This window comes from Halichoeres trimaculatus, unplaced genomic scaffold (assembly GCF_033239565.1).
Source record: "Halichoeres trimaculatus isolate MK-OKI-2021-1 unplaced genomic scaffold, fHalTri1.1 fHalTri1_scaffold_18, whole genome shotgun sequence".
In the NCBI taxonomy this organism is placed as follows: domain Eukaryota; kingdom Metazoa; phylum Chordata; class Actinopteri; order Labriformes; family Labridae; genus Halichoeres; species Halichoeres trimaculatus.
In genome coordinates, this window is record NW_027437196.1 from 7,307,465 (window position 1) to 7,331,828 (window position 24,364).

The following is a 24,364-nucleotide window of genomic DNA, read 5'->3' on the forward strand; positions in this document are numbered from 1 at the left end:
TGAGGCATTCAGGGGTCACGTACAGCCGGTGATGGTGCGTTCAGTGTCACAGTCTCTGTCTCAGGCAGCAGCCCTGTGTGACCTTTGACCTCAGACGATGACAGAGTTTGTTTGTTTTCAGGTCAGTTCCACGTGGAGCGCTCCCCCTCTCCGTTTGGTAAGGCTCCACAGAAGAACCCAAACCTCCTTCTACACTTCCTTCAACTCCTCTTCTCCCTCTTCATCCTTAAACCCCATTTCCACCAAGTGGTTCAGTTCGATTTGTTTAGGTTAGGCCTGTCACGATAACAAATTTTGCTAGACAATAATTTTCCAAAATATTATTGCCGATAAACGATACTATTGTCAATATTATTTTTATTTTTTTCCCATTTTTTCATTGATGTAATTATGATAAATGGGATAATAAAGTGAGTACACCATATCAAAAGCAAGAAACTTTAATTTCTTAAGAGTATTTAACTGTAATTAAAAGGTCAGGATCTTTTTGAATAAATTAAATTAAACAAAAAATATAAATTTAACAAACAAGAAAGAGAAAAAAATACAATTAAAATGAAATGGACTCTCTTTTAGAAAAAAATACATGTCAATGAAAATAATTAATACTAATCAAAAACAATAAAACATAGACCCTGTCTCTAAAGAAAAAACGAAACTCCAAAAAATAAAACCCAACAATAAAAACTACAGCCTAAATAAAAGGGAGTTTATACAGTTCCTGAATTGTTTGTAACATGTACTTTTTCCCAGTCAATCCGTACTGTCTGTCAAACATTTTTAACATTTATTTCTATTTACTTTGCAGACCAAAAGTCTAAGTAAGAGCGGATTGTCAAAGAACAAGGCTCCGCTGCACCTCCCTCTTCTTCTTCGTCGCCACTATTTTCAAACAAATGCGACATATCAGCTCGTTGGTGTTCATGAGCTCACACTTTGTTCATTCTGATAAAAAACAAAATATTCCCACCCTGGGACTCATGTTAGCGTGTGTTTCCTCCTTACCCTTCAGGATGCTCGCTTCAGCTCTCTCCGTGTGTACACACGAGCAGCCCGTCTTCACCCCAAAGATCGCATTTTTGACAGATGCTCACTCCGCTGTAAATCCGCTAAATCAGCTATAGAACCCATGCACCCCGCTGTTAGGAAAGATAGACGTTGTGAGCCATCTTCTCATTCAGCCTCTTTGGTCGAAAGAGAGGAGGAAAACAAACATGCATGCATGTGTCAGTTTATCGATGCTGGCAAACTTACCCAGGATGTTTTTATTTATCGGTCGGTTAATTGATTTATTGATTATTCAGACAGGCCTAGTTTAGGTACAGCAAATAACAGAGATGAGCCGTCCCAGTTTTTGACCCTTCCGTTAGGGCGCCAAACTAAACTAATCCGATCCTAGAAGGTGGAGCTTCAACAGCAGCTGTATTTCTCCTGGTAGCACACAGCCTCCTCTGAAATAAAGCTTGATTGTTCATCGTGTCCCGTTTTTCTTCTTTGTTGGATTTAATAGAGGGGTACACTGTCGAGCTGATATGGCGTCAGGCTTTTGTGTAACTGACACGGCTATAGGCACCCAGTTTACACCCGGACTAATCTAAACTGGACTGCTTGGAAGAAACAGGGTTTATTCTCCTTCTCTACCACATCATTCTTCCCCAGTGGTTCCTCCTCTCTCCTCTCCTTCTTCAACAACACCTCCTTCTCTCTGTATCACCTCTGTTTCCTGCTCTTCTTTCTTTATCTCTACCCACTCTCCCTTTTTCTCTCTAACCACCACCACATCATCCTTCTCCATCACCTCTGCTTCTTTCTCTTCTTCACTTCCTTTTCCCCCGTATTCCTGACCTCCACCTACTCCTCTTTTTCTCCCCTTCCTCCTCTGCCACATCTTCCTCCCTCCTACACCTCATCCTCTTTCTGCTGAGTGTTGGATTCTTGTCTGAGCTCCTCTTTTCTTTCTATAGTTAAGTTTCGGTTTCATTTATCAGACTGACTCCAAAGAGCCTCAACGTCATTTTCCCTCTCTAATACGCTGCAGATCAGTAAACAAACCTGTGCCTTTACCTCTAAAAATAACTGATAACAAATCAACAGATCAGACATGAAAAAAACAAACTTATGTGCGTATGTGAAACCCTGAGATGTTGAGACCTGATCCTGCTCAAATTAAGTTTATCTCTGGTGGTGGTTTGATGTCAAATGTCTCTTTAATCCCAGCTAACAAATCTTCCTCTCAGATTTCTGCAGCTCCTCTTCCTCCTCAAAGATCCGCCTTCTTCCTCTGCTTCCTGCACAATAAATGCACGTTTGTCTGTACTCATTGTCTCTCCATCTCTCTGTGTCTCTCAGCTGGTCTGGACATCGGCCCCATGGCTGACTCATTGGCAGGAAGTGGTGGGCGGGGCCAGAGGGCGGTGCAGGAGGAGCCTCTGGATGCGATCCTGAGTCCTGAGCTGGATAAGATGGTGTCTGACGGTGAGTTTTAAATAATATATTAAAGTTTCTATCAGAGTTTATGTCGTCTAATCCTCAATCCTTTGAGAAACTAATCTGTGATTTTGTGCTTCAGGTGCCATCCTCAGCAAACTCTACAAGATCCCAGGTAAGGCTGATCACACTCCTCACCTGTCGGGTAAACAGGTAATTATTAGTCGGTTGAATTAGCTAAAGCTGTGTGTACGTGTGTGTGTTTGTATGCAGAGCTGGAGGGGAAGGACGTGGAGGAGGTGTTCACTGCTGTTCTCAGTCCAAACAGCAGCAACAGCCAACCCGAGCAGAACCAACACACACACGCTGCTGCTGGGAGCAAGACCAACACACACCACCCAGGTACTAACACACAAACACACACACTTGTGCCTGTGAGGCAACGATAAGGGTAAACACAGCACAGGATTATTCTGAAAGGACCCTGATTTATTTATTTATTTATTAATATAGATCCTAGATGTTTTATTTTGAAAGGATCCTAAGAAATTCTGAAAGGATGCTATTTTATTTTGAAAGCACCCTTTTTTACTCTGAAAAATATCCAGTTTTGATTTCAGATTTTCCTCTTTTATTTTGCAATGTCCCCGGTTAAATCAAAATAACTGATTTATTTTGAAAGGATGCTGTTTTAATTTTAAAGGACCTAGTTTTATTTTGAAAGAATCTTGTTTTATTCTCTAAGGATCCTGATTTATTCTGAAAGGATCATGAAACAAGGCATCACCCTCCACTCTTCCTCTCCAGGTGCTGTGTTTCCTCGCCTTCCTCTGATGAACGGCCTCTTGGGAGCCTCCTCTCACTTCACCAACACTCCCATGATGCCCAGCAGTGCCCATGGTCCAGCAAGCTTTCGATTACCCCCTTCAGAAAACCCAGGCCCTGCACCCAGGGTAGCCTCTACCAATCAGACACCAGCAGGAGAAGGGGAGCAGGATGTGATGTCGACAGCTCAGAGAGGAACGCTGAAGTGGGAGAAAGAAGAAGTTCTGGGAGAGAACGCCACCGTCGCCCCCGTCCTCTATACCAACACGAACTTCCCCCAGCTGAAGGAGCAGTATCCTGGTATTTATGAACACACACACACACATGCACACACATTGAGACACACCTGTAATCAATCTGTAACCTGTTAACATTATTGCCGTATGTGTGTGTCAGAATGGTCAGCCAGAGTGAAGCAGATCACCAAGCTGTGGAGGAAAGCCAGCTCTCAGGACCGAGCTCCCTTCGTGGTGAGTCATGTTTTAACAGTGAAACTGGGACTAACACAGCAGGAGGTTTGATCTTGTTTCTGATCATAGCGGTCACAGCTTTAAGTCCTCACATGTAAACCAGCTCTTCGTTTTCTTCCTCCTGCAGCAAAAAGCCCGAGATAACCGAGCCGCTCAGCGAATCAACAAGGTGCAGCTTTCCCACGACCCACTCAAACGCCACCAGCCCCTTCAGCAACAGCAACAGCAGCAGCTTCCACAGCAGCAGCAGCAGCAGCAGCCTCCACCACTCCTGCCAGGACCATATGACCCTGTTACCATGGAGACAGATGGGACATTTAAAGACCCTCTGAGGCCCAGAGAGACAGAACAGGAGCAGGAGTGGAAGATGAGACAGGTGAGAAAAGTTGATGTGTGTTTTCCTTTAACTCATCACCTCCATCATGATGTAGAGCCAGAGAAGGAAACCAACACCAGGATGCTGCTTTTATTCTGAAAGGAAAAACATTTACTTTTAATTCTAATTGGACATTGTTTTATTCTGAAAGGGCCTGATTTGTTTTTAAAGGATTCTTAGTCATTCTTAAAGGCTCCTCTTTAGTTGTATAAAGACACTATTTTGGATTGGTCCTCAGGAAATCATATTTCATTCCCACAGAACCCTCATTTATCCTGAAAAGGTCTCAAAGAATAATTTTTCATCCTGATTTTGAGCGGTTACAAAGGATCCTGTAATTTTCTGAAAGGAAATTATTTTATTCTGTAAGGCATCTCTTTTATTTTGAAAGGATCCAAAAAAAAATATCTGAAGTGATCTTGAAATCTTATGCCCAATCACAGCAGCAGGACGGTGTTTGTTTCCCGCTCTGAGCAGTAACCATAGTAACCTTTAGGCTGCATGTCAGGGGGGAGACAGGTGAATGGGGAGGGGTCAGATGATGTCATTGTGATGAAGATAAAGATGATGTCCTTCCCCCCTCCCCTGCACTAACGTTGTCATGTAATTGTCATTGAAAAGGGAGAGGTTAATGACAGATGGGGAGCCGGTAAGAAGAGGCAGCAAAGTCTCCCCCAAAGCAAAGCCCTAAAATCTCCATCTGATAAAGATTGTCCCTACCAGGCACCTGTAGCAGGAGGGGGCACAGAGTCTCTGGTAAGATCTCAAGGAGAACCTGTTCAGGCAGACTGTCCTGGGTCCAGAACTTTCTGAAACTTTATAACTGTCCTGGATGTGTCTGTGCCAGTCTACACACTCACACACACTCACACACACACACAGAAATACACACTCACACACACATCAGTATCCAGTCTGTTATCCTCGAGGTCATTGGGCTAAAGTGAAAAGTTGACCTCCAGGATAGGAGCTTTGTAAACAAGGTGTTATTCTGAGACTGACACAGACCTCTGAGGGTTTCAGACGGACAGGTCAGGTCGGTCCTGCTCACCTTCTCTGGGTCAGGACAGTTAACATGTAAACATTAAAGAGGGGGTTAAGGGGTCAAATCTCATTCTTAAATCAGCCAGTGAACATGTTGACCCAGAGTCGGTGTCAAGGATCAGCGTCTGCCTCAGAACTGATTAATTTTATATTGAAAGGGTGCTGCCTTGCTCTGAATGTGTCTCTGCTGTTGTCTTCTAACATCCTCCTCACACTGATCCAAAAAACAGCTGGAACAGTTTCTATTTTCACCAGTACCACACTTCAAAGAGGGGTATTCTGCTTTCTAATATTTTTAAAAATACTCATATGTTGTAGAAATCCCTGAATCTACCGGCCTCAAACATCAAGATCTGCCCATAGCGCTGTTCCAGACAGGCCTCTAGAGGGCTGGCCAATCAGAGGGAAGAGGGTTTGTGGAGCCGGGAGTCTTAAAGAGACAGCAACTTAAACAAACCATCTGAAATTTATCGATGAGAAAAATAGTTCAGTTTTTTTTAAGCTGTAAATCATGTAAAGTTACTACAGGGACACCAGAGGGACAGATTAAAGACTTTTAAAAAAAGGATACCCCCTCTTTAATATCACAAATCAGGCTTAGTTCCACTTGCTAGCCAAATTTCCTGAGTGGGAGTGGAGAGTGGGAAGACAGCAGATTCACTTTCGCTGTGAGCAGGTGTGATGGAGCAGGTGAGAGACAGGAAGAGCAGGGAACAGGATCATGTATGAAAACACCAAAACCAGTGCCTGAGTCTTAAAGCACTAAAACATACCTCACACTGTTCATCACAAAGATCCACATCCACTAAGTGAGAACGAGGGACAGCGAGCATCACTAGCTGCCATGTCATCATATTTTAGTTCCATCTGTAGAGATCGATCAGTGCTCTGACATGCCGTGTGTTTTCTGTGTGTGTGTTTTGTGTGTGTGTGCTCTGCGTCCTCAGCAACTCCGTCAGAAGAGTAAGCAGCAGGCTAAGATCGAGGCCACCCAGAAGCTGGAGCAGCTGAAGAGCGAGCAGCTCCTGCAGCAGAGGCAGCAGCAGCTCCTGGTGGGCCGACTCTCCCCTGAGACCGGCAGCCGCAGCCCGATGACCGCCGGGGGCAGCGGCTCCCCGCTCCATCCTCCAGGTTCCAGGGAGTCCAGGCAGCACCTCCTGCAGGGTTCAGGACTGGCTGATGACGTCTTCCTCAGACCTCAAGCTCCACCCCCATCCGGCTTCTCGTCACTCCCTCACTCCCCTCACGCCTCCTCTCCTCTCCACCAGCCTCCATCCTCTCCTCAGATGTTCTCCCCACCCTCCTCACGCCCCTCCTCACCTTGGGATCCTTACAGTAAGGTAGTGGGGACTCCTCGACCCTCGTCCTCCCAGGCTGCCCCACAACAGCAGCAGCGCCGAAACTCCCTGAGTGCCTCCCCGGCCCACGATGCCTTTGGATCACCTGCACCTTCCCCTGACTCCAAAACCCAGGATGTCCCCAGGAACCTCATACCTCAGCCAGGTAAGTCCCCATGACGCCTACTTGTTGTTTCCTCCTCTTAGATCTCTCCTCTTCCTGACCGCTTCCTTCTTTGTCTCCTCCCAGGACTGCAGCAGAGTCGACCAGGTATGATGACCCCTCCCTCTGGCACTGCCCCTGACCCAGCTCGGCATGGGGTTATGAGGGCAGCTGAGACCTACCAGAGGACTCCACATAACAACACGCAACCACTCCACGGTGGCTTGTTTAAAGCCCCGATGCCCCCCCAGCATCAGTCAGAAGGATTTGGCAGCTCAGGAGGAGGAAGGAGACCCACAGACCTCGGCTTTGCTCTTCCTCAGCCCCAGGACTCTGCATTCCCCTCCAGTCCGATGTCCGGACTTGGCTCTCCTCATCGCAGCCCTTATTCCCAGACTCCTGGCACCCCCAGACCTGACTACACCCAGCAGATGCCTGATCCCTTCACCCAGCAGTCACCTTTGACCTCCCGACCCTCACCTGACCCCTACGCCAACCCTCAGACTCCGGGAACACCACGGCCACATTCTGACCCCGCATACCTGCCGACACCACCCGCAGTGAGGCTGGAACAGTTCAACCAGCAGTCTGCAAACCGACGACCATCTCCCTCCCACCCAAACCTGGACCCCTACTCCTCCAACCCAGGTACGCCCCGCCCAGCTGCCAACGAGCGCTACCCTCGGTCACCAGGGAATCAGCGGGGCAGCGACCCTTATGCCCAACCTCCAGGAACACCTCGACCCTCAACTGACCCCTACGCTCAGCAACCCTCCACACCGCGGCCTCAGAAGGCCCCTGAGCCTTTCAGTCAGGCCCCTGGAGAGAGTTACACCACCCAGGCTGCAGGGTCTGTGTCCTCCCCTCTGGCTCCAGAGACTCTGACCTTCACCGGGATGCATCATCAGGTAACAGCTGTGCGAGCTCAGCCTGCAGGATGTGTTTCTGCATCTTTATCTCTTTGCTTCACTCATTTCTTCTCTCTTCAGCTGCAGCAGTCTCCAGGAAGACAACATCAGCAACAACAACAACTGCTACAGCAGCAGCAGCAGCAGGACTCATTTCCCAGAACCCCTGGCAGCCAAATCCAGAAACTCCCGGTAATGTCAGAAGACTTCTCGGGATTGGTCGCTCAGACTCCAGGACACGACCCCTTCGAGCAGAGTCACATGACACCAGGCCCCCCACAGGGAGACAAGACAGCAACCAATGAAATGCCAGCATTGGCTGTAGACGGACCAATGAGCATGCTGCCTCAGCTGGGTGACTCAGAGGAGAAGCTGAGACAGGTAGGACAGGTTTCGATCTCACTGACTCTAAGTATAACTGAGTTCTGCTCAGTTTCTAAGCTCTCCTGTTACTCTCTGCTCGTCTCTGCAGCGTCAGCGGCTACGGCAGCTCATCCTGCGGCAGCAGCAGCAGAAGAGTGCGTTACGTCAGGAGAAGGGTCTGCAGGAGGCGGCTGCTGGAGCCCCTGCTGCTCCTCCAGGATCCACGCCTGGTTCTTTGACTCCTCGTCACTGGTCCCAGGAGGACACCTCCTCCTCTGCACCTCCTGCAGACCTGTTCGGACGTCCACCGCCACCATACCCTGGCACTGTAAGGCCTCCTGGACCGGTAGGGGCTCTAGCCCCAAGGTTCCCTGGAGGTTTCCCTGGGGAGCAGCAGAGAGGGTTCAACCCCACAGAGGCGCCATTCTCCAGGCAGGGCATCCCCAGACAGATGGGAGTCCGAGGACCAGTACAAAGGTGAAGAAAGCTACAAAACCTTGTTCTGACCTTCCCACCTCCATCTTCTCCTCTCACTCATTCTCCCTTCTCCTCTCCTCTCAGGTTCATTGTTCCTCCAGGAGCTCAGCCTGGTCTCCAGGACTCTTTCTTGCGCCCTACACAGGGAGCAGTGCCTGGATCTGGGCTCGGTGTGGCGGAAGGAGTCCCAGTCCAGATGAGGAGACCAATGCCGGGAGACTTTACGGGTATCAGACCCCTGCCTGCTCCTGGTGCTGCTCCTCACATGATGCCAGGTGAGACCCAGCAAGTCATTCACTCAAACTTCTGCGATCAAGGATAGGGAGAGAAGGTGATTTTCCATGCTGAACATAAACACACATTGCAAGGTTATATATTTCGTAATAAATATGTTAAATTGAAAAAAAAAAAACAATATTTTTTAACATATGAACACAAAAAAGTACTGAAAATTGTTACAGATTGCCAGGTACCAGGTATCTGTACCGTATCATTTCACATGTGAAAGGTACCCATCCCTAATTAAGGAACAGAAACAGTTTCTATTTCATCCCTGCTGACCGCCAGAGGCGGTGCTTAAAGCACTGAATATTCCCCTTCGCGCATGCGCAGTGCGAGTACGTATACCAACATTGTCACCTGTGACCCCTGGATGACCCCGCAGAAGCTATATCTCCCGGCGTCAATCCAGGGCACTTCCCTTTTTTTCTTCTCGCGCGCAGTTTGCTTGAGCGCTGTGTAAAAGCTTCAGTAAAGTGGCTACCTTATACTCCGTTGCTGGTAGCTCCGTGACCTTTGTGTGTCGGAGCAGCGAACAACGTTCGTCCTCCAGGAGCTGCGACGGTGAAGTGTGTTTTGTGGTAGCTTCGCCTGTGTATCATCGACCTCTGTTGGCGAAGGCTGCAGCCACGCTGCCTCACCCCGGCATATGGTTGGATGTGTTTTTCAGATGCACTCTGGATGAGGTGAGTATTTTTCCCTCTGCTTTCGGCAGATTTGCCTTACTATTAGCGTCGTCGGTCTCGGCCGCGTTCGCGCCGCCTCACCTCGACGATTAGCTTACCTGATAGCCTCTTTGTGTTCACTGACGGGTCGCGTTATCGTGCCTGGTGCCCGGCGTGGGTTGTTTTTGGTTTTGGTGAGCTTCACCTGTTGAGAGTCAGGCGTTTTCTGACTTTTGTTGTAGTGGTCCAGTGGTAGCGTGCCGTCCACAGCAGAATAGGATTCCTTTGTTTGCTTAACGGGAGTTAGCTGCTACTATCTTGTGTTATTAATAAACCCTCTCTGATTAGGGACCACGGTGTAGTGGTTTTTCTTTTTTGTTTGTATTTAAGGCCTCTGCTGGTGCAGGCAGCGTGCGCGCTCCCTCCCCCCGGCATACGGTTCCTTCACGTTAAGACCGTAGCGTTAGCGCTGTGGTTGCCTTTTTATTGATCTCCTTTAGTGCAGCGATTATCTTTGGTTTGCTTTTTGGCCTCTGCTGGTACAGGCAGCGTACGCGCTCCCTCCCCCGGCACGTGGTTTCTGCGGGTTAGACTGTGGCGTTAGCGCTGTGGTTGACCCCTTATTGATCCCCCGCGGTGCAGCGATTAGCTTTTGTTTGCATTTGTGGCCTCTGCTGGTACAGGCAGCGTATGCGCTCCCTCCCCCCAGCATATGGTTCCTTCGTTGTTTGGTCAGAGTTAGTGCTGTGAGCCCCTGCCACCTTGGGGTTGTTTTTTTGTTTCCTTTTTGGCCTCTACTGGTACAGGTAGCGTGAGCGCTCCCTGCCCCGGCATATCAGACAATGGATGGCTCCCATCTGTGTACTTCCTGTGGGCTTTCGTTACCGCCAGAAGATGGCCACGACCTGTGCCCCACATGCCTGGGCCCTGAACATCTGCGAGAGGCGCTCTCGGGCGATCCCTGTATGGACTGCAGCTACCTACCTCGAGCAGTTAGGGCTGCCAGGTTGGCAGGGGTGGAAGGCCCGGCAGCTGATGCAGGCCTCCCTCCTTCGGGCCAGCCACCGTCGGCCTGTCGGACACGCTCCAAGCGGCGTGCAGAGACCGCGGCAACCGCCTCCTCTAAAAAGAGGGCGAGATCTGGCCATGGCAGGATGTCAGCTGAGGTGGAGCGGCTATCTGCTGAGCTGGCCCAGATGAGGTCTTTGCTTGCTGAACGCCAGCCTGATGCCCCCTTGGTGGCTGATGTGGCACTCTCCCCTCCAATGCCAGCACTTTTGCCTGAAGAGGATACACTCTCCCTGGCAGCTTCCGCTAGCCACTTTTGTGAGTACGGGGCAGTTCCAGGGGGTGAGACATCCCCACCATCAGAGCAAGGCTCCCGCTCCTCAGCTCAGACTTCAGGGTCTGAAATGGGGGACGGTTCCATGAGTGCTGTGATGCGCCTTGCTCTTGAGCGGTTGAACACACCGGTTCCACAGCAGGCAGAAGCAGCACCTGCAAGTGCCTTCTTCAGGCGCAGGCCGGCCTCTACTGCCTTCGCTATTCCCCACTCTGTGGATTATCTGAAGGAGTTGCAGACCTGTTGGAGGGATAGTAAGGCCTGCTCCCGACTCTCTGCAGACGGGCGGACCCTGGCGGCCATGCATGATGCAGCAGTGGCCGGTCTGGATTGCATGCCAGCTGTTGAGCCCGCTATCTCTTCGCTCATTGTGGCCCCAGACGAGGCTCTGCGTAGAGATGCCAGGTGCCCTAGAGCCCAGTGTCGGATCACAGATGACCTCATCACTAGGGCTTATGATGTGGGGGCACGTGCTGCACGCATGGGGAATTCACTGTCTCACCTGATGTTGGCCCTTTCAGCCTCACTGCAGGACAGTAGTGTGACTGCTGATGCTCACACCTTTTGTGATGCCTCACTGGAAGCGTTTGGCTTGATTTCCAGGGAGCTTGGACGACTAATGTCTATTCTGGTTCAGGCTCGGCGTCAGGTTTGGCTGTCACAATCTAACTTGACAGAGGCGGCCAGGAGAATGCTGCGCAGCCTGCCGGTGGAACCAGGGCAGGTGTTTGGTCCTGCAGCCCAGGAAGCTCTGGAGCGGACTGTCCAGGCCGGGCAGACCAGGCAACAGCTTGCGGGTCTTAGGCGGATGCCTCCTCCTGTTAGGCCCCCAGTCAGCCGGTCTAGGGGTCCCTCGGCTGTCTTTCGCTCCCGCGCGCCACAGACAGGCCACTCCGCCAGTCGTTCTCGGGTTCAGCGTCCCACCCAGGGACCACGCCGGGACTTTTTGGATTTTGCCCACTTGCAGCCCAGGCAGTTTCGTGCTCCAGGGCCGATCCGTCCCCCCTCTAGGGCCCCAAGGGGCCGGGGGGCCAGAGATTGAGGCCTTGGGGCCGGCGGTCGGATGTTTTTCACATCGGCAGCTCCAACAGTGGGCTGCTCGCTCTCTGGATCCGTGGGTGGTCGCCACCCTGACCCATGGATACAGGCTTCAGTTCCGCCGCCGGCCCCCCACATCTCGTCCGGTCGTAATAACCTCCATCAGCGACCCGGCAAAGGCTCTCGCTTTGGACCAGGAGTTGGCTGCCCTCCTGGCCAAGGGTGCCATCGAGCCAGTGGACCCTCTGGCATGCTCCGGAGGGTTCTATTCGACGTATTTTCTGGTGGCAAAGCCGACTGGATTCCGCCCGATCCTGGACCTCAGAGCGCTAAACAGCTTTCTGAAGGTCATGCCGTTCCACATGTTGACCACGGCGGATGTCCTGCACACTGTGGCACAGGGGGACTGGTTCACGTCCATCGACCTCAAGGATGCTTACTTCCACATCCCAATCGCTTGGGCACACAGGAGGTTTCTTCGCTTTGCCTACCGAGGCTGCCACTGGCAGTTCAGGGTGCTGCCCTTCGGGCTCTCTCTCTCCCCAAGGGTTTTCACCAGGTGTATGGCAGCAGCTCTTGCACCTCTACAGGCTCGAGGCTTGAAGGTTCTTCCATATCTAGACGATTGGCTGGTCTGCGCTCCCTCCAGGGCCCAGGTGTCCCAGGACACGGAGCTTCTCCTGTCCCACGTGGCTCAGCTCGGACTGAAGGTGAATGTGGAGAAGAGTTGCCTGGTGCCATCCCAGGCCATAACTTTCATTGGTGTTTCTCTGGACAGTGTTGCCATGACAGCGAGGCCATCCACCCGGCGCGTGGACGATATTTTCCGCCATCTTGCCCTAATCCGAGAGGGTCGCTGGCTGGCCTATGTGTCTTTCCTTCGTCTCTTAGGCAAACTAACATCCATTTCAGGGATAGTTCCTCTGGGGTTGCTGTCACTGCGCCCATTGCAGCGATGGCTGAACGGCTTTCGCTTGGATGCCAAGCGGCACAGGTGCAGGAAGCTAAGGGTCTCACGGCAGTGTCTTCACGCCTTGGCTCCATGGAGGGACAGGGCATACATGCTCAGAGGCGTCCCGATGGGCTCTGTTCCGTCTCGCAGGGAGACAGTTACTACAGATGCATGTCCCTTGGGATGGGGTGCAGTGTGGCAGGGCAGGACAGCCCGTGGGCGGTGGCCGTTGGAGGACCAGGGGGCGCACATCAATGTGCTGGAGCTTCGTGCTGTCCACCTGGCTCTCAGGCACTTCCTGCCACACCTGAGGGACAAGCATGTCCTTGTGCGGTCAGACAACACATCAGTGGTTTATCACATCAACCATCAGGGGGGCACCAGGTCTGCACAGCTGCTGGCAGTGACGAGGGAACTCCTCACATGGGCAGCCCCCCGCCTTGTCAGCCTGCGGGCGATGCATCTGCCGGGGGAGCAGAACCGCTTGGCAGACTTCCTCTCCCGTCAGAAGCCTCCATCAGGGGAGTGGCGCCTTCACCCGGAGGTGGTGAGCACTATCTGGGGCCTCTTCGGCAGGGCAGAGGTGGACCTCTTCGCTTCAGAGGCGTCAACCCACTGTCCTCTGTGGTTCTCCTTGGCGGAGACAACCAGCCCACTGGGCCAGGATGCGCTGGCTCATCCATGGCCGGACGGCCTTCTGTATGCTTTTCCTCCTATGCCCCTGATTCGGCATGTGCTCCAGAGGGTCCTCCAGGAGGGCCACAGGGTCTTGCTCATAGCTCCCTTTTGGCCCGGGAGGAGTTGGTTCCCACTGTTGCACAGTCTGTGTCGCAACACACAGTGGCGCCTTCCAGACAGGTTCGATCTCCTGTCCCAAATGGCAGGGCAGATCTGGCACCCCGATCCACACCGGCTCCGATTGTGCGTTTGGCCGCTGGAGGGCCCGAGGCGCTGTTGAGTGCCTGTGCAGACTCTGTTCAGTATACTATACAGAATGCAAGGGCACCATCTACTCGACTACAGTATGAGAACGGATGGAAGTTGTTTTCCACTTGGTGTACTGGTAGGGGTGTGGACCCTGCGAGCTGTTCTGTGCCAACTATTTTGGACTTCCTCCAGTTCCTTCTGGATGCAGGCCGATCTCCTTCAACCTTGAGGGTTTATGTGGCAGCGATATCGTGTCGACACATTAGAGTTGACGACGTCACAATTGGTGGTCATAGGCTGGTGTCCCTGTTTTTGAAGGGGGCTCAGAGGCTGCATCCCCCTAGGTCCATGAGGGCCCCACCGTGGGATCTTCCCCTGGTGCTAGGGGCCCTACGGCGGCCCCCGTTTGAGCCCTTGGCACAAGCAGGGCTGAAGTGGTTATCACTTAAGACTGCGTTCCTTCTGGCCATTTCCTCTGCAAAGCGTGTCAGTGAGCTGCATGCTCTGTCAGTCAGTGGCTCATGCTTGAGGTGGAGTTCAGATGGTTCAGGAGTCATCCTGTGGCCAAATGCAGCTTTTCTTCCCAAGGTGCTGTCCCGTGCTCACCTCAACCAACCTATTCGGCTGGCGCGGTTTGACCCACCCTCTGGGGAGACAGAGGATGAGCCCGAACTGTTGTGTCCGGTGCGGGCTCTGAAGGTCTACACTGCAGCCACTGCAGGTCTTCGGAGGTCTGATCAGCTTTTTGTCTGTTACGGTGGGTCTGGCAGGGGTTGTGCTGTCTCCAAACAGCGCTTGTCCCACTGGGTTGTCGACGTCATTGTCCATGCGTATCGGGCGAGTGGGTGTCCCCTTCCGCCTGGCGTGAGGTGCCACTCTACCAGGAGTGTGGCTACGTCATGGGCTGCCCTGAAGGGAGTGCCCCTGGAGGACATTTGTGCTGCAGCCTCATGGGCTTCTCCGGGCACTTTCTCCAGGTTCTACAGAGTGAATGTGGCCACACCCCATCCATTGGCTGTGGTCCTTCATCCGGAGTCCTCTGGCCATTCTCTTTGATGGGTGGTAAGTTGGATTCCTCGTGACTTTTTTGGTATAAGTCATTCAGTGCTTTAAGCACCGCCTCTGGCGGTCAGCAGGGATGAAATAGAACGGAAAGTTACGAATGTAACTATGGTTCTATGAATCCCGAATGACCGCCAGAGTTCTCTGTCACTCAGAATCCTCGTTGCTTGCGAGAAGATTCTGTAGGGAAGTGCCCTGGATTGACGCCGGGAGATATAGCTTCTGCGGGGTCATCCAGGGGTCACAGGTGACAATGTTGGTATACGTACTCGCACTGCGCATGCGCGAAGGGGAATATTCAGTGCTTTAAGCACCGCCTCTGGCGGTCATTCGGGATTCATAGAACCATAGTTACATTCGTAACTTTCCGTTTTAACTCCTCTTTCCCCCCTCCTACAGGTGTCCCCCAGCCCTTCCTCCCCCGCTCCCTCCCCCTTCAGCAGCACAGCATCATGGGACAACCCTACATCGAGCTGCGACACCATGCCCCTGAAAACCGACTGAGACTCCCTTTCGCTCTGCCATCAGCGCCTGACGCCGAGAACCCCCTCCTACATCCCAGAGACCCCCACCACCCTCAGATCAGACCTGGTCTTGGGGTTAGGATGGTGGAGACACCGCTGGGCCAGCAGGTGGTGATGGATCATCAACTCAGCCACACGGCAGCGCTGGCTCAGAGCAGTGAAGCAACAGGAGCAGATGGTATTGAGGAGCATTTAGAAGGGGAGGACTCAGCTGTGAAGGACTTGGAGGACGTAGAGGTGAAAGACTTGGTGGACCTCAACCTGAACCTGGATCCTGAAGACGGTACTGAGTCACACCGCTATGACCTCATCATCTCTCACTGTTTCTTGTTCTTCAGACCTGTGATGTTTTTTTCTCTTGTGGTTTCAGGGAAAGAGGATCTCGATCTGGGTCCAAATGACCTCCACCTGGACGACTTTCTGCTCTCAGGGAAGTTTGATCTGATCGCCTACGCAGACCCAGAGCTCAATCTTGAGGACAAGAAGGATATGTTCAACGAGGAGCTGGACCTCGGTGAGCCCGCAGAGGAGAAGGATGGGACCAAAAAGACAGAAAGTCACCTGATTGGACAGGTCAAACAGGAAGTGCAGGACAGCGTCAAGACTGAATCCTCGGCAGCGCAGCAACAAGGCATTAACAGACCCTCTGCTCCTTCAGGAGCTCCAGGGTCCATCAAGGTGAGACCATCTCTCTATGATCTGTTTTTTTCTCCCTCTTAATCCCTGACTCCGTGAATTTGTCTTATTAATAACTTCTCTCATTGTAACCATCCTCCAGGAGAAAGGGGAAAACTCTGGATCTGCTGCCCAGGAACAGGCTCTGCTGCCAGGCATGGCTCCCCGGGTTCACGCCCCCATGGCTGGAGGTAAAAACATCTGATCTGGATCTCCTCTGAAGATCTTAGAGTCTGATTATTTTTCAGTATTTTTACATCCTCTTCTTCTTCCTTTCCTCCTTCTTCCTTCTCTCCTCCTCCACAGGCCAGCAGCCTGTCTTCCAGCAGAGACCGTTTGGCCCCTCTACGTCCTCCTCAGCTGTCTTCACCTCACCCACTCAAGGTCTTCTGGTGCCCAACCCCGGTTTGACACCTCAGGGCCCCTCTGCTACTCCTCACCCTCCAGCCCTCCAGCCTTCCCAGCCTCGCCTCCTCCTGAACCCCCAGACCCAGCCTCCACACCCAGGAGCCCCCACACAGACACAGAGCCAGGAAGTCTTCCTCCAGAACCAGGATCAGGATAAGAACCGACCTCTGCTTCTAGAGGAGCAGCCACTGCTTTTGCAGGACCTCCTGGACCAGGAGCGGCAGGAGCAGCAGCAGCAGAAACAGATGCAGGCCCTGATCAGACAGAGGTCCTCGCCTGAACCTGTGGTTCCTAACATGGGTAAGACCAGAACCAGTACAGAGTATTTAATGGATCCCCTCTTAGCTTTCATCAGATCTTTTTACTTTAAGGTGTCTTAATGAATGCTCTTCATGTGTGTGTGTTCAGCAGACTTTGACTCCATCTCTGACCCCATCATGATCGCTAAGATGGTCGCTTTGAAGGGCATCAACAAGGTGATGACGCAGGGCAGCTTGGGGCTCAACCCCATGGTCATCAACAGGTAAGCCGAGGAGTCCCGTTTCTCTGGGTCTTTTCTGAAGTCCTGCTGGTTTCTGAATGAAATGAACACACACTCAGATGTTTCTTATTGACTCTTTCTGGGTGTGTTTTATCAGGTTCCAGCAACCTCCTGCTGCCCTGGCGGCTCCTGTAGCACCGGCTCCAGAGGTGACACCTCAGACAACTTCTCACCTGGTGGGACAGGTGTGTATGTCCTCCAAAATAAGAGCCGTGACAAGATAAAGATCTAGAGTTTTCTTTTTCATTCACTTCATTCTTTTTTCAGGATGTGAAGTTGAACCCCCCTCTGGTGAGACCAAACCCCCCCAGCTTTGGCCCGGGCTTCGTCAGTGAGTGTCTAGAAATATCTTCAAATGCTAACTGAGTGATGACAGACGACATGTTAAGCATCTCAACCAAGGTTGTAATAGTAAACTAAAAAAACTCCCTTTGCGTCCTCCCTCAGATGAGTCTCAGCGCCGTCAGTACGAGGAGTGGTTAGGGGAGACGCAGCAGCTCCTGCAGATGCAGCAGCGCCTCCTGGAGGACCAGATTGCTACCCACCGCAAGACCAAGAAAGCTCTGTCAGCCAAACAGAGAACAGCCAAGAAGGCAGGTCGACCGTTCGGAGAGGACGACGCCGCACAGCTGAGGAACATCACTGAGCAGCAGGGGGTGGTGCAGAAACAGCTGGAGCAGGTACGCCAGGGGCCTCATTTACCGCACACACACACAGAACACACACAGTTTATGCTCAGTTATCGCTGACACACTCAGGCTGCAATACTCAGAGTCTTTGATGTTTGTGTTCAGATCCGGAAACAGCAGAAGGATCACGCTGAGCTTATCGAGGACTACAGGACCAAACAGCAGCAGAGAGCTCTCCATCAACCGCCAGCTGCCGCCATGATGCCCGCAGGAGGGCCCCCCATGCCTCAGACCCTCCTCTCCCAGCCCATGGTGCCCATGCAGCCCCACCCAGGTGGCCCCCCACCAACACGGTTACCAAACGTCCCCTCTGGTTGGACTCCAGGGATGATGGGGCAGAGGATGCCTGCTCACCTGCCCCGACAGATGCCCCCAGCTCTGCCTAACGCCCCCCAGGCTCCCCCTCACACGCAGCCTACAGCAGCCATGGTGCCGGGACTACGAGCTCCAACACCGGGCTTCACTGGAGGCCCCCAGGTGCCCACTGCAGGGCCCACGGGAGCACCAGGCGATGGAGGCCCTCGTCAGGTAAGACACCAGGGTGTCCGCCAGGTCTTAAAAAGTATTAAAAGTTGATAAATCAATTGTGGGAAAATTAAGGTTCTTAAAAAGTATTAAAAAGTCTTAATCGTAATGTTATGTGGTATTAAATTTTATTGGTATTCAAGCTTTGACTCCAAAAATCACTAATCCGACACGCCAGACAGACAATTCCATATATCTGCCACGTAAATAGTCCATCTGGTTGGAAAATGTTTTCAGGGTCTGAACCTTCACAAATAACCACACCTGGTGATTGGACGATTATTTTGCTCGTTACACTCATCACAGACCAGCGTGAGGATCTGGAAAAAGCTTTAGCGTGTCAAAATATTTCTCTCTATGTCATAAGTGTTTCTCAAGCCTCTTGAAAAAATTTGTAGGACTTTTGAGGACCTGAGATTTTGGATTCTTACAATTTAAAGAAAGCTTCCCCTGATCTCAGTTGTTTTGGAACTAATTTTCTTTGTTAAAATCACCTTTTTACTGGATACTGCGCGATGAGATAAGGTATTTATCAATACAGTTACATAGCACTGTTGTTTGAGACGTGACAACAAGCAAAGTTGTAATTTTGTGAGGCACGGGCTGTATATATCGCTAGCAGCCCAACATATCCGTAGGCTAATGTGACAACAAACTCAGTTCATACAGTAGTTTAGTAGCCGTCTGTATGTATTTTATGCAAGTTGGCCTTAAATAACTGTTACTTGTTGTGGTAATGGGAATGTCAATTAACTTGTCTTTAGTTTAATTTATTCTTTAAAGCTTTATTCCTTCTCACCTTATCTAGTTTATGTTAAAATGAAAACTACCATCATCAAAGATTGGTTGCTAACAGCAGCTTAAAGTTGCAGTAAGGTCTTAAGACTTTTTGAAAGGTTTTTAAAAAAGTCTTAAAAAGGTATTGAATTTAACCTCAGGATTTCAGCATGTACCCTGTACACATTTCAAGGCTTCAAGTGCTGCTTTCACAACTGTAGAGATGACATGAAGATCTGAGTGTGTGTGTGTGTGTGTCTCATCAGCATGTGAAATTCGACGATAACAACCCGTTTAGTGAGGGTTTCCAGGAGCGCGAGAGGAGGGAGAGGCTGAGGGAGCAGCAGGAGAGGCAGAGAGTTCAACTCATGCAGGAGGTAAACACACTCACACACACACACACACGTTAGTTAGCAGGAGACCCACCTAACACACCGCTGTCTCTGCTCTCAGGTGGAGCGTCATCGTGCCCTACAGCAAAGACTTGATCTGGAGCAGAAAGGCCTCCTTGGGGCCTCCATGGTTCCTGGAGGAGCAGCCCCACCCTCATCTGTAGCTGTCAGACCTGCAGGTCCTGCAGGACCAGCATCTTCTTCAGGCGGGGACGCTCTCTCCCAGATGCCTTTCTTCAGCTCTGAGCTGCCTCAAGACTTCCTTCAGTCCCCTCCAGCATCCAGACCTCCACTACAGCAGGGGGCGCCCTTCACCCATCAGGGCTTCATAGGTGGACCACTCAACCCCATGGATCCCTCTAGACCAAGGCTGTCAGGTCCTGCTGGGCCTCCAGGACAGGTGCACCCAGTTGGGATGGGAGCAGCAGGAATGACTCCCTCCCATCCTGGAGCTCAGGCTCATCGTTTCGGACATGACTCCTCCTCTTCCTCCCCCTCCACCCCGCATCACCCCTTCCCCTGCTCCTCCTCCGGGGGGCCCTCCTCCCTCATCCAGCTCTACTCTGACATCATCCCAGACGACAAACCAAAGAAGAAGAGGAGCAGAAAAAGGGACGGGGATGACGCCGCAGGTGGAGGTGGAGCCAGGACGCCGCTGTCATCACACTCTGATGACATCACAGCCCCACCCACTCCAGCTGTTTCAGACACTTCCTGCTCAACGCCCACCAGGAGCAGTATGGACCAATCAGATCTGTGCGCCTCATTAAGCTCTGGTCTTGCCCCGTCATCAGAGCTGGAGAGGCAGCTGTCTGTGATTTCAGCCCAGCAGAGAGCATCGACTCTGGGCACTGAGTCTCAGCGAGGCCCCCTGTCTGCGGCTCACCTGGAGGTTAAGGTGAGGAGTCTTCAGAGACACTTGATCTCTCTTTACATCTTTAACTGTCTGTTCTCCTGTGAGCTCAGGTGTTTTTCTGTCATCCTGCAGGTGGAGCATGAGGAGAGAGGAGTGTGTGGAGGAGGTGTGGTGAAGATGGAGGAAGGAGGGGGTGAGGGATTCTCCTCCCCCTCTGCGGACGGAGGAAAGGAGCTGCTTAAACACCTGCTGAAGGAGAAAACCTCCCCTACCACCACGCTGTCACCCTCAGGTCAAGTCCCGCCCACTGCTTGCCGCCAGATGTCCAATGACAGTGTCAGGTCCGAGGAGGAGGAGAGGCCAGGTTCCCAAGGCAACATGGTGAGTTGTCAAATTCACTGAGGACCTACAACACAGTAAAAGAAGCCTTTCTCATTCATTGTTTCCGGTGTCGTCCTCCAGGTGGCGATGGACGGTTCAGGTGGAGATCTGGACTCGTTCGGTAAGAAGAAGACGCAGCGCTGTAAGAGACTCGCTCGGCCAGAGAAGGACAGAGCTCCTCCCAAGAACAAGAAGAGGAGGAAGGAGGAGGAGGAGAAGATGCTGCTCTCATCAGGCCCCTCGTCCTCTGACTCTCTGATGACACACCTGTCACAGGTAGAACCAACACCTGCTTCGACACTTTTCTCTTCCCTTCCAGTGTCAGCTTGTTGCTGCTGTAGTTTAAAGTCTTAAATATTGACGATTTATTTTCCCTTTCAGCTGTCTGTGCTGCCCCTCATGGAGCCTGTTCTGGGGGTCGATCTGAGTCTGTTCCCAGCGTATGGCAGCTCCTCTTTGGGCTCAGACTCCAGACTGACGGGGTCCTTTGGAAACGCTTGTTTGGACGGAGTAACAGACTACTACTCTCAGCTCATTTACAAGGTGAGCTTAAGCAATACTAATTAGGGCTGTCATTTTAACGCGTTAATTAGATTAGTTAATTACATCGCAAATTAACGCATTATAAAAATTAACGCAGATTAATCTGGATCCCAAACCAGCGAGGCGTTCAAAGACGCACTTGTTTTCAAATGTCTAGCATTTACAAACCGTTTGTCCTACTTGGAAAAAGAGGTGTTCTCGTCAGATTTTCAAATTTCCGACGGTCCCTGAATGTATCACACGTGACATCAGTAACATGCTCTAAACGGGGGGGGGAGCAAGAGTGATTCTTGGGGGACTGCTGTCCACATCTCGTTTATTCACATGTGCTATTTGAAAATCTGCAGAAAATCAACCGTTTGCTCTAGCTCAATTCTGTAAAAAACAGATAATTCTACACTCTTTACTGTATTAAACAAGCCCTGAATGATCAATATTTGTCCTATATTTAAATCTAAAGAACTCCTTGAAAATTTGCTTCCATCTTTCTGGTGTCATGTTTCAGATTGGGGCTGCTCTGCACTAATGAGCAACAGTTTGTGTGTTCAGAGCATGTAAAACTGTCTAAAACTTCACTTTTCTTTGATCCAAGACTTGAATTAAGTGTTTTGTACATAGTTCCTCACAGTTTTTAACCTTTAGCCCTGGTTCTCCTGACCTCATAGAAGTATAGAAGCTCATATTGCAGTGAAAATTGAGTCCACATCGAGTTAAAAATGTGACAGAAGCTAAAACCGTCCTGAAAATCAAATCAGCTTATCTCAGGCGCAGGAATGTGTAGATTTTGTAAAGATAGAACCATAACACTCTTTTCATGTGTTCCTTATGCCTCACGGTACCTAAAAATGTGTTGTATATATTCCCACCTTATTTTTTAATGTTTTTTTAATGTCTTTTAATGTAATTTTAATGTCCTGGAATTCAAATTCTTTATTTTGGGACCTTAAGCAGATATGAGATTGAAATGCGATTAATTTCATTAATTAATTACAAATCCTGCAACTAATTTGATTAATTTTTTTAATCCCCTGACAGCACTAATACTAATAATTTAACAACCACAGCTGTGAGGATTTTTCTATGTCAAACTGAAACATCCTTTTCCTCGCCCTCCTTCAGCAGAACAACCTCAGTAACCCTCCGACACCGCCGGCCTCCCTGCCTCCAACACCCCCACCAGTTGCAAGGCAGAAACTAGTGAACGGCTTCGCCACGACGGAGGAACTGTCCCGGAAAGACATCACAGAGCAGGACGGTGAGGATGCAACCCTTAGATCAACAACATCTCACTGATCCAACCTGAGCTATACAGGTTTTTAAAACCCAAGCTGTTTTTACTCTCATAGTGAAAAGTGTGAAGCAAAAAGGGGAGGGGCTTCTTGGCCTAAACCACACCTCCAAGACTGTAGACGTTCCCGCTTCGCTTCCAACCCCACCTCACAACAACCAGGAAGAGCTGAGGTACACAAAATCACATGGATATGACATTATAAGACATGACCTTCTCCTTCTTCTTCTTCTTCTTCTTCTTCTTCTTCTTCTTCTTCTATTCCTGCGGCTCTCACTCTTCTGTTTTTTCCTCCTCAGAGTCCAAGAATCCTCCGAGCGTGCCAGTCCTGACGGCTTCGTCCCCTCATCAAGTCCAGAGAGCGTGGCTGACATGGAGATCAGCCGCTACCCTGACTTCTCCTTCATCAAACTGGAACCGCCCTCACCTTGCCCATCACCTCCATTACCCATGATGCCCTGTGCTTGGGGAAAAGGTCAGTACTTAGAGGAGAGAAAACAATTCATGAAGGAGTCAGTAAAATTTCCTACCTTTTGCTTACTTTCCTTTCTGTGTCCAGGCTCGGCTATAAAACAGGAAGTGAAGGTGGAGCCAAACATCCAGGGTCCCCCTTCCTGTTCCAACACAGACCTCGTCACCATCGCCATAACTCTGAACCCTTTTGCAGCCCAGGTGAGCTTCACTTTCTCTCTACCATTCTGTGTTGACTCATTAGTAGCTCCTCCCTCTTGATGACATCACTCTGACTGTGTTTACAGAGCGTAGCAGGTGTCATGGCGGCGGTTGCAGAGCTGCTACGGGTCCCGGTCCCTATAGACTACCAGCTGAGCCGCCCTGCTGGTCCTGAGCGCAGCTCTCTGGCTCTGCTGGCTGGAGTCAGAGTTCCTATGACGCAGGTAAATAAAATACCACAGAGATACTGTGTCAGCAGAAAGTCCCGTCCCCCAGCTGTTATTGGACAGTCTTTTCCACCTTAAATGATGACTGTTTACAGTGTAACCAAATGTATATTGCCCTCTGCTGGACACTAAAACACATCACACTCAGATTTCTATTTCTATGATGTTGTTCTGACTAGTGTGTGTATGTGTGTGTGACTTTTCAGGGTCCAGCAGGTATCAGACAGCAGAGACCTCCACCTGCAGCAGGTAACGTCCTCCTTCTCCTCCTCCTCCTCCCTGCTTGCTGCCCCGCCCCCTCACCTCTGATTGACGTCTCTGTTTATTCCTCATGTTGCTTCCAGGTGTTAGAATGAACTACATCCAACATGGCACCTCTGCCCCTGCTCCTGCCCGGCCTCAGTGCTGTAGCCACTGCAAGGTGCCTCTGGGAAATGGAGTCCGCATTGTGAAGGAGCTCAAACAGGTGAGACACACATCCGACATGTGTTCAACACAGAGAAAAACATAGAAGGCCAACAGTCAGTCACTGTGTGTCTCTTTCAGGAGGGACAGACCAGACCAGGATCCAGTCTGGTGTTCTGTAGTCCAAACTGCTCTTCCCTCTACACACCTGAGCCACAAAGCAGGACACCTGGAAACAAGGTGAGCCTGCTTTTTGAAGAGGTTTCTGGTAAAGCCCCCTCATTGTGAAATCAGTTGATGTCATGGCGTGAAGTTGATGACATCACCGCCTCTCTCTCACCAGGTTGCCCCTGCCCTCTCTGGATCTGAGCGTTCTCCTCCCAACAAAGTGCAGCACCAGTACACCAGCAACATGTCCTCCATCACAGTCCACTCCCTCCTCCAGACTCCCCCGCCACCTCCCCAACCCTCTTCCTCCTCCCCTCCCCTCGCCTTCCCTCCGGCCTCAGCTATCACCATGGAAACCAGGCCTCGCATGGACAGCCTCAAGGTAGGAGACTATATGACCCGTTGATAGGAGTGTCTAGTTTCGATTGCTGGATGAAAGACTGACTTCTGATTGGTCTACAGGTGAAGGTGAAGTTAAAGCCCCGCCCCAGAGCAGTCACAGACGACACGTTGTCATCTCGCCAGCTGAAAAGGTTAAAGAGCTGCCGCTGGACCCGTTGGAGCATTAGCATCACTCTGAGCAGGTCAGCCTGGTTTGAAGTTTGCTTCTCACTCCACCGCTCTGAAAGAGTCTGATT

The 24,364-nt window shown here is 51.0% G+C and overlaps 1 protein-coding gene across 9 annotated transcripts in view; it reads left to right on the forward strand.

Annotated features, from left to right (window-relative positions):
* Positions 1 to 24,364, forward strand: part of kmt2ca (lysine (K)-specific methyltransferase 2Ca) — a 53,551-nt gene that overhangs the window by 23,793 nt on the left and 5,394 nt on the right. For 3 of the 9 annotated variants that reach the window (XM_074693126.1, XM_074693131.1, XM_074693133.1), the window contains 37 exons: positions 122 to 157; positions 2,350 to 2,475; positions 2,570 to 2,602; positions 2,701 to 2,829; positions 3,235 to 3,552; positions 3,649 to 3,722; positions 3,850 to 4,098; positions 4,720 to 4,854; positions 6,090 to 6,645; positions 6,730 to 7,550; positions 7,632 to 7,931; positions 8,023 to 8,390; positions 8,475 to 8,665; positions 15,055 to 15,462; positions 15,550 to 15,857; positions 15,958 to 16,045; positions 16,161 to 16,562; positions 16,671 to 16,785; positions 16,901 to 16,988; positions 17,071 to 17,134; positions 17,251 to 17,483; positions 17,598 to 18,020; positions 19,061 to 19,171; positions 19,248 to 20,084; positions 20,175 to 20,423; positions 20,505 to 20,699; positions 20,805 to 20,966; positions 22,086 to 22,221; positions 22,313 to 22,427; positions 22,554 to 22,729; positions 22,814 to 22,926; positions 23,013 to 23,150; positions 23,360 to 23,402; positions 23,498 to 23,619; positions 23,700 to 23,798; positions 23,902 to 24,108; positions 24,189 to 24,310. In XM_074693126.1, the coding sequence (XP_074549227.1) occupies positions 122 to 157; positions 2,350 to 2,475; positions 2,570 to 2,602; positions 2,701 to 2,829; positions 3,235 to 3,552; positions 3,649 to 3,722; positions 3,850 to 4,098; positions 4,720 to 4,854; positions 6,090 to 6,645; positions 6,730 to 7,550; positions 7,632 to 7,931; positions 8,023 to 8,390; positions 8,475 to 8,665; positions 15,055 to 15,462; positions 15,550 to 15,857; positions 15,958 to 16,045; positions 16,161 to 16,562; positions 16,671 to 16,785; positions 16,901 to 16,988; positions 17,071 to 17,134; positions 17,251 to 17,483; positions 17,598 to 18,020; positions 19,061 to 19,171; positions 19,248 to 20,084; positions 20,175 to 20,423; positions 20,505 to 20,699; positions 20,805 to 20,966; positions 22,086 to 22,221; positions 22,313 to 22,427; positions 22,554 to 22,729; positions 22,814 to 22,926; positions 23,013 to 23,150; positions 23,360 to 23,402; positions 23,498 to 23,619; positions 23,700 to 23,798; positions 23,902 to 24,108; positions 24,189 to 24,310 (8,290 nt within the window). The remainder of the gene's footprint in view (positions 1 to 121; positions 158 to 2,349; positions 2,476 to 2,569; positions 2,603 to 2,700; positions 2,830 to 3,234; positions 3,553 to 3,648; positions 3,723 to 3,849; positions 4,099 to 4,719; positions 4,855 to 6,089; positions 6,646 to 6,729; positions 7,551 to 7,631; positions 7,932 to 8,022; positions 8,391 to 8,474; positions 8,666 to 15,054; positions 15,463 to 15,549; positions 15,858 to 15,957; positions 16,046 to 16,160; positions 16,563 to 16,670; positions 16,786 to 16,900; positions 16,989 to 17,070; positions 17,135 to 17,250; positions 17,484 to 17,597; positions 18,021 to 19,060; positions 19,172 to 19,247; positions 20,085 to 20,174; positions 20,424 to 20,504; positions 20,700 to 20,804; positions 20,967 to 22,085; positions 22,222 to 22,312; positions 22,428 to 22,553; positions 22,730 to 22,813; positions 22,927 to 23,012; positions 23,151 to 23,359; positions 23,403 to 23,497; positions 23,620 to 23,699; positions 23,799 to 23,901; positions 24,109 to 24,188; positions 24,311 to 24,364) is intronic. The other 6 variants (XM_074693130.1, XM_074693132.1, XM_074693128.1 and 3 more) reach the window with 5 other exon arrangements.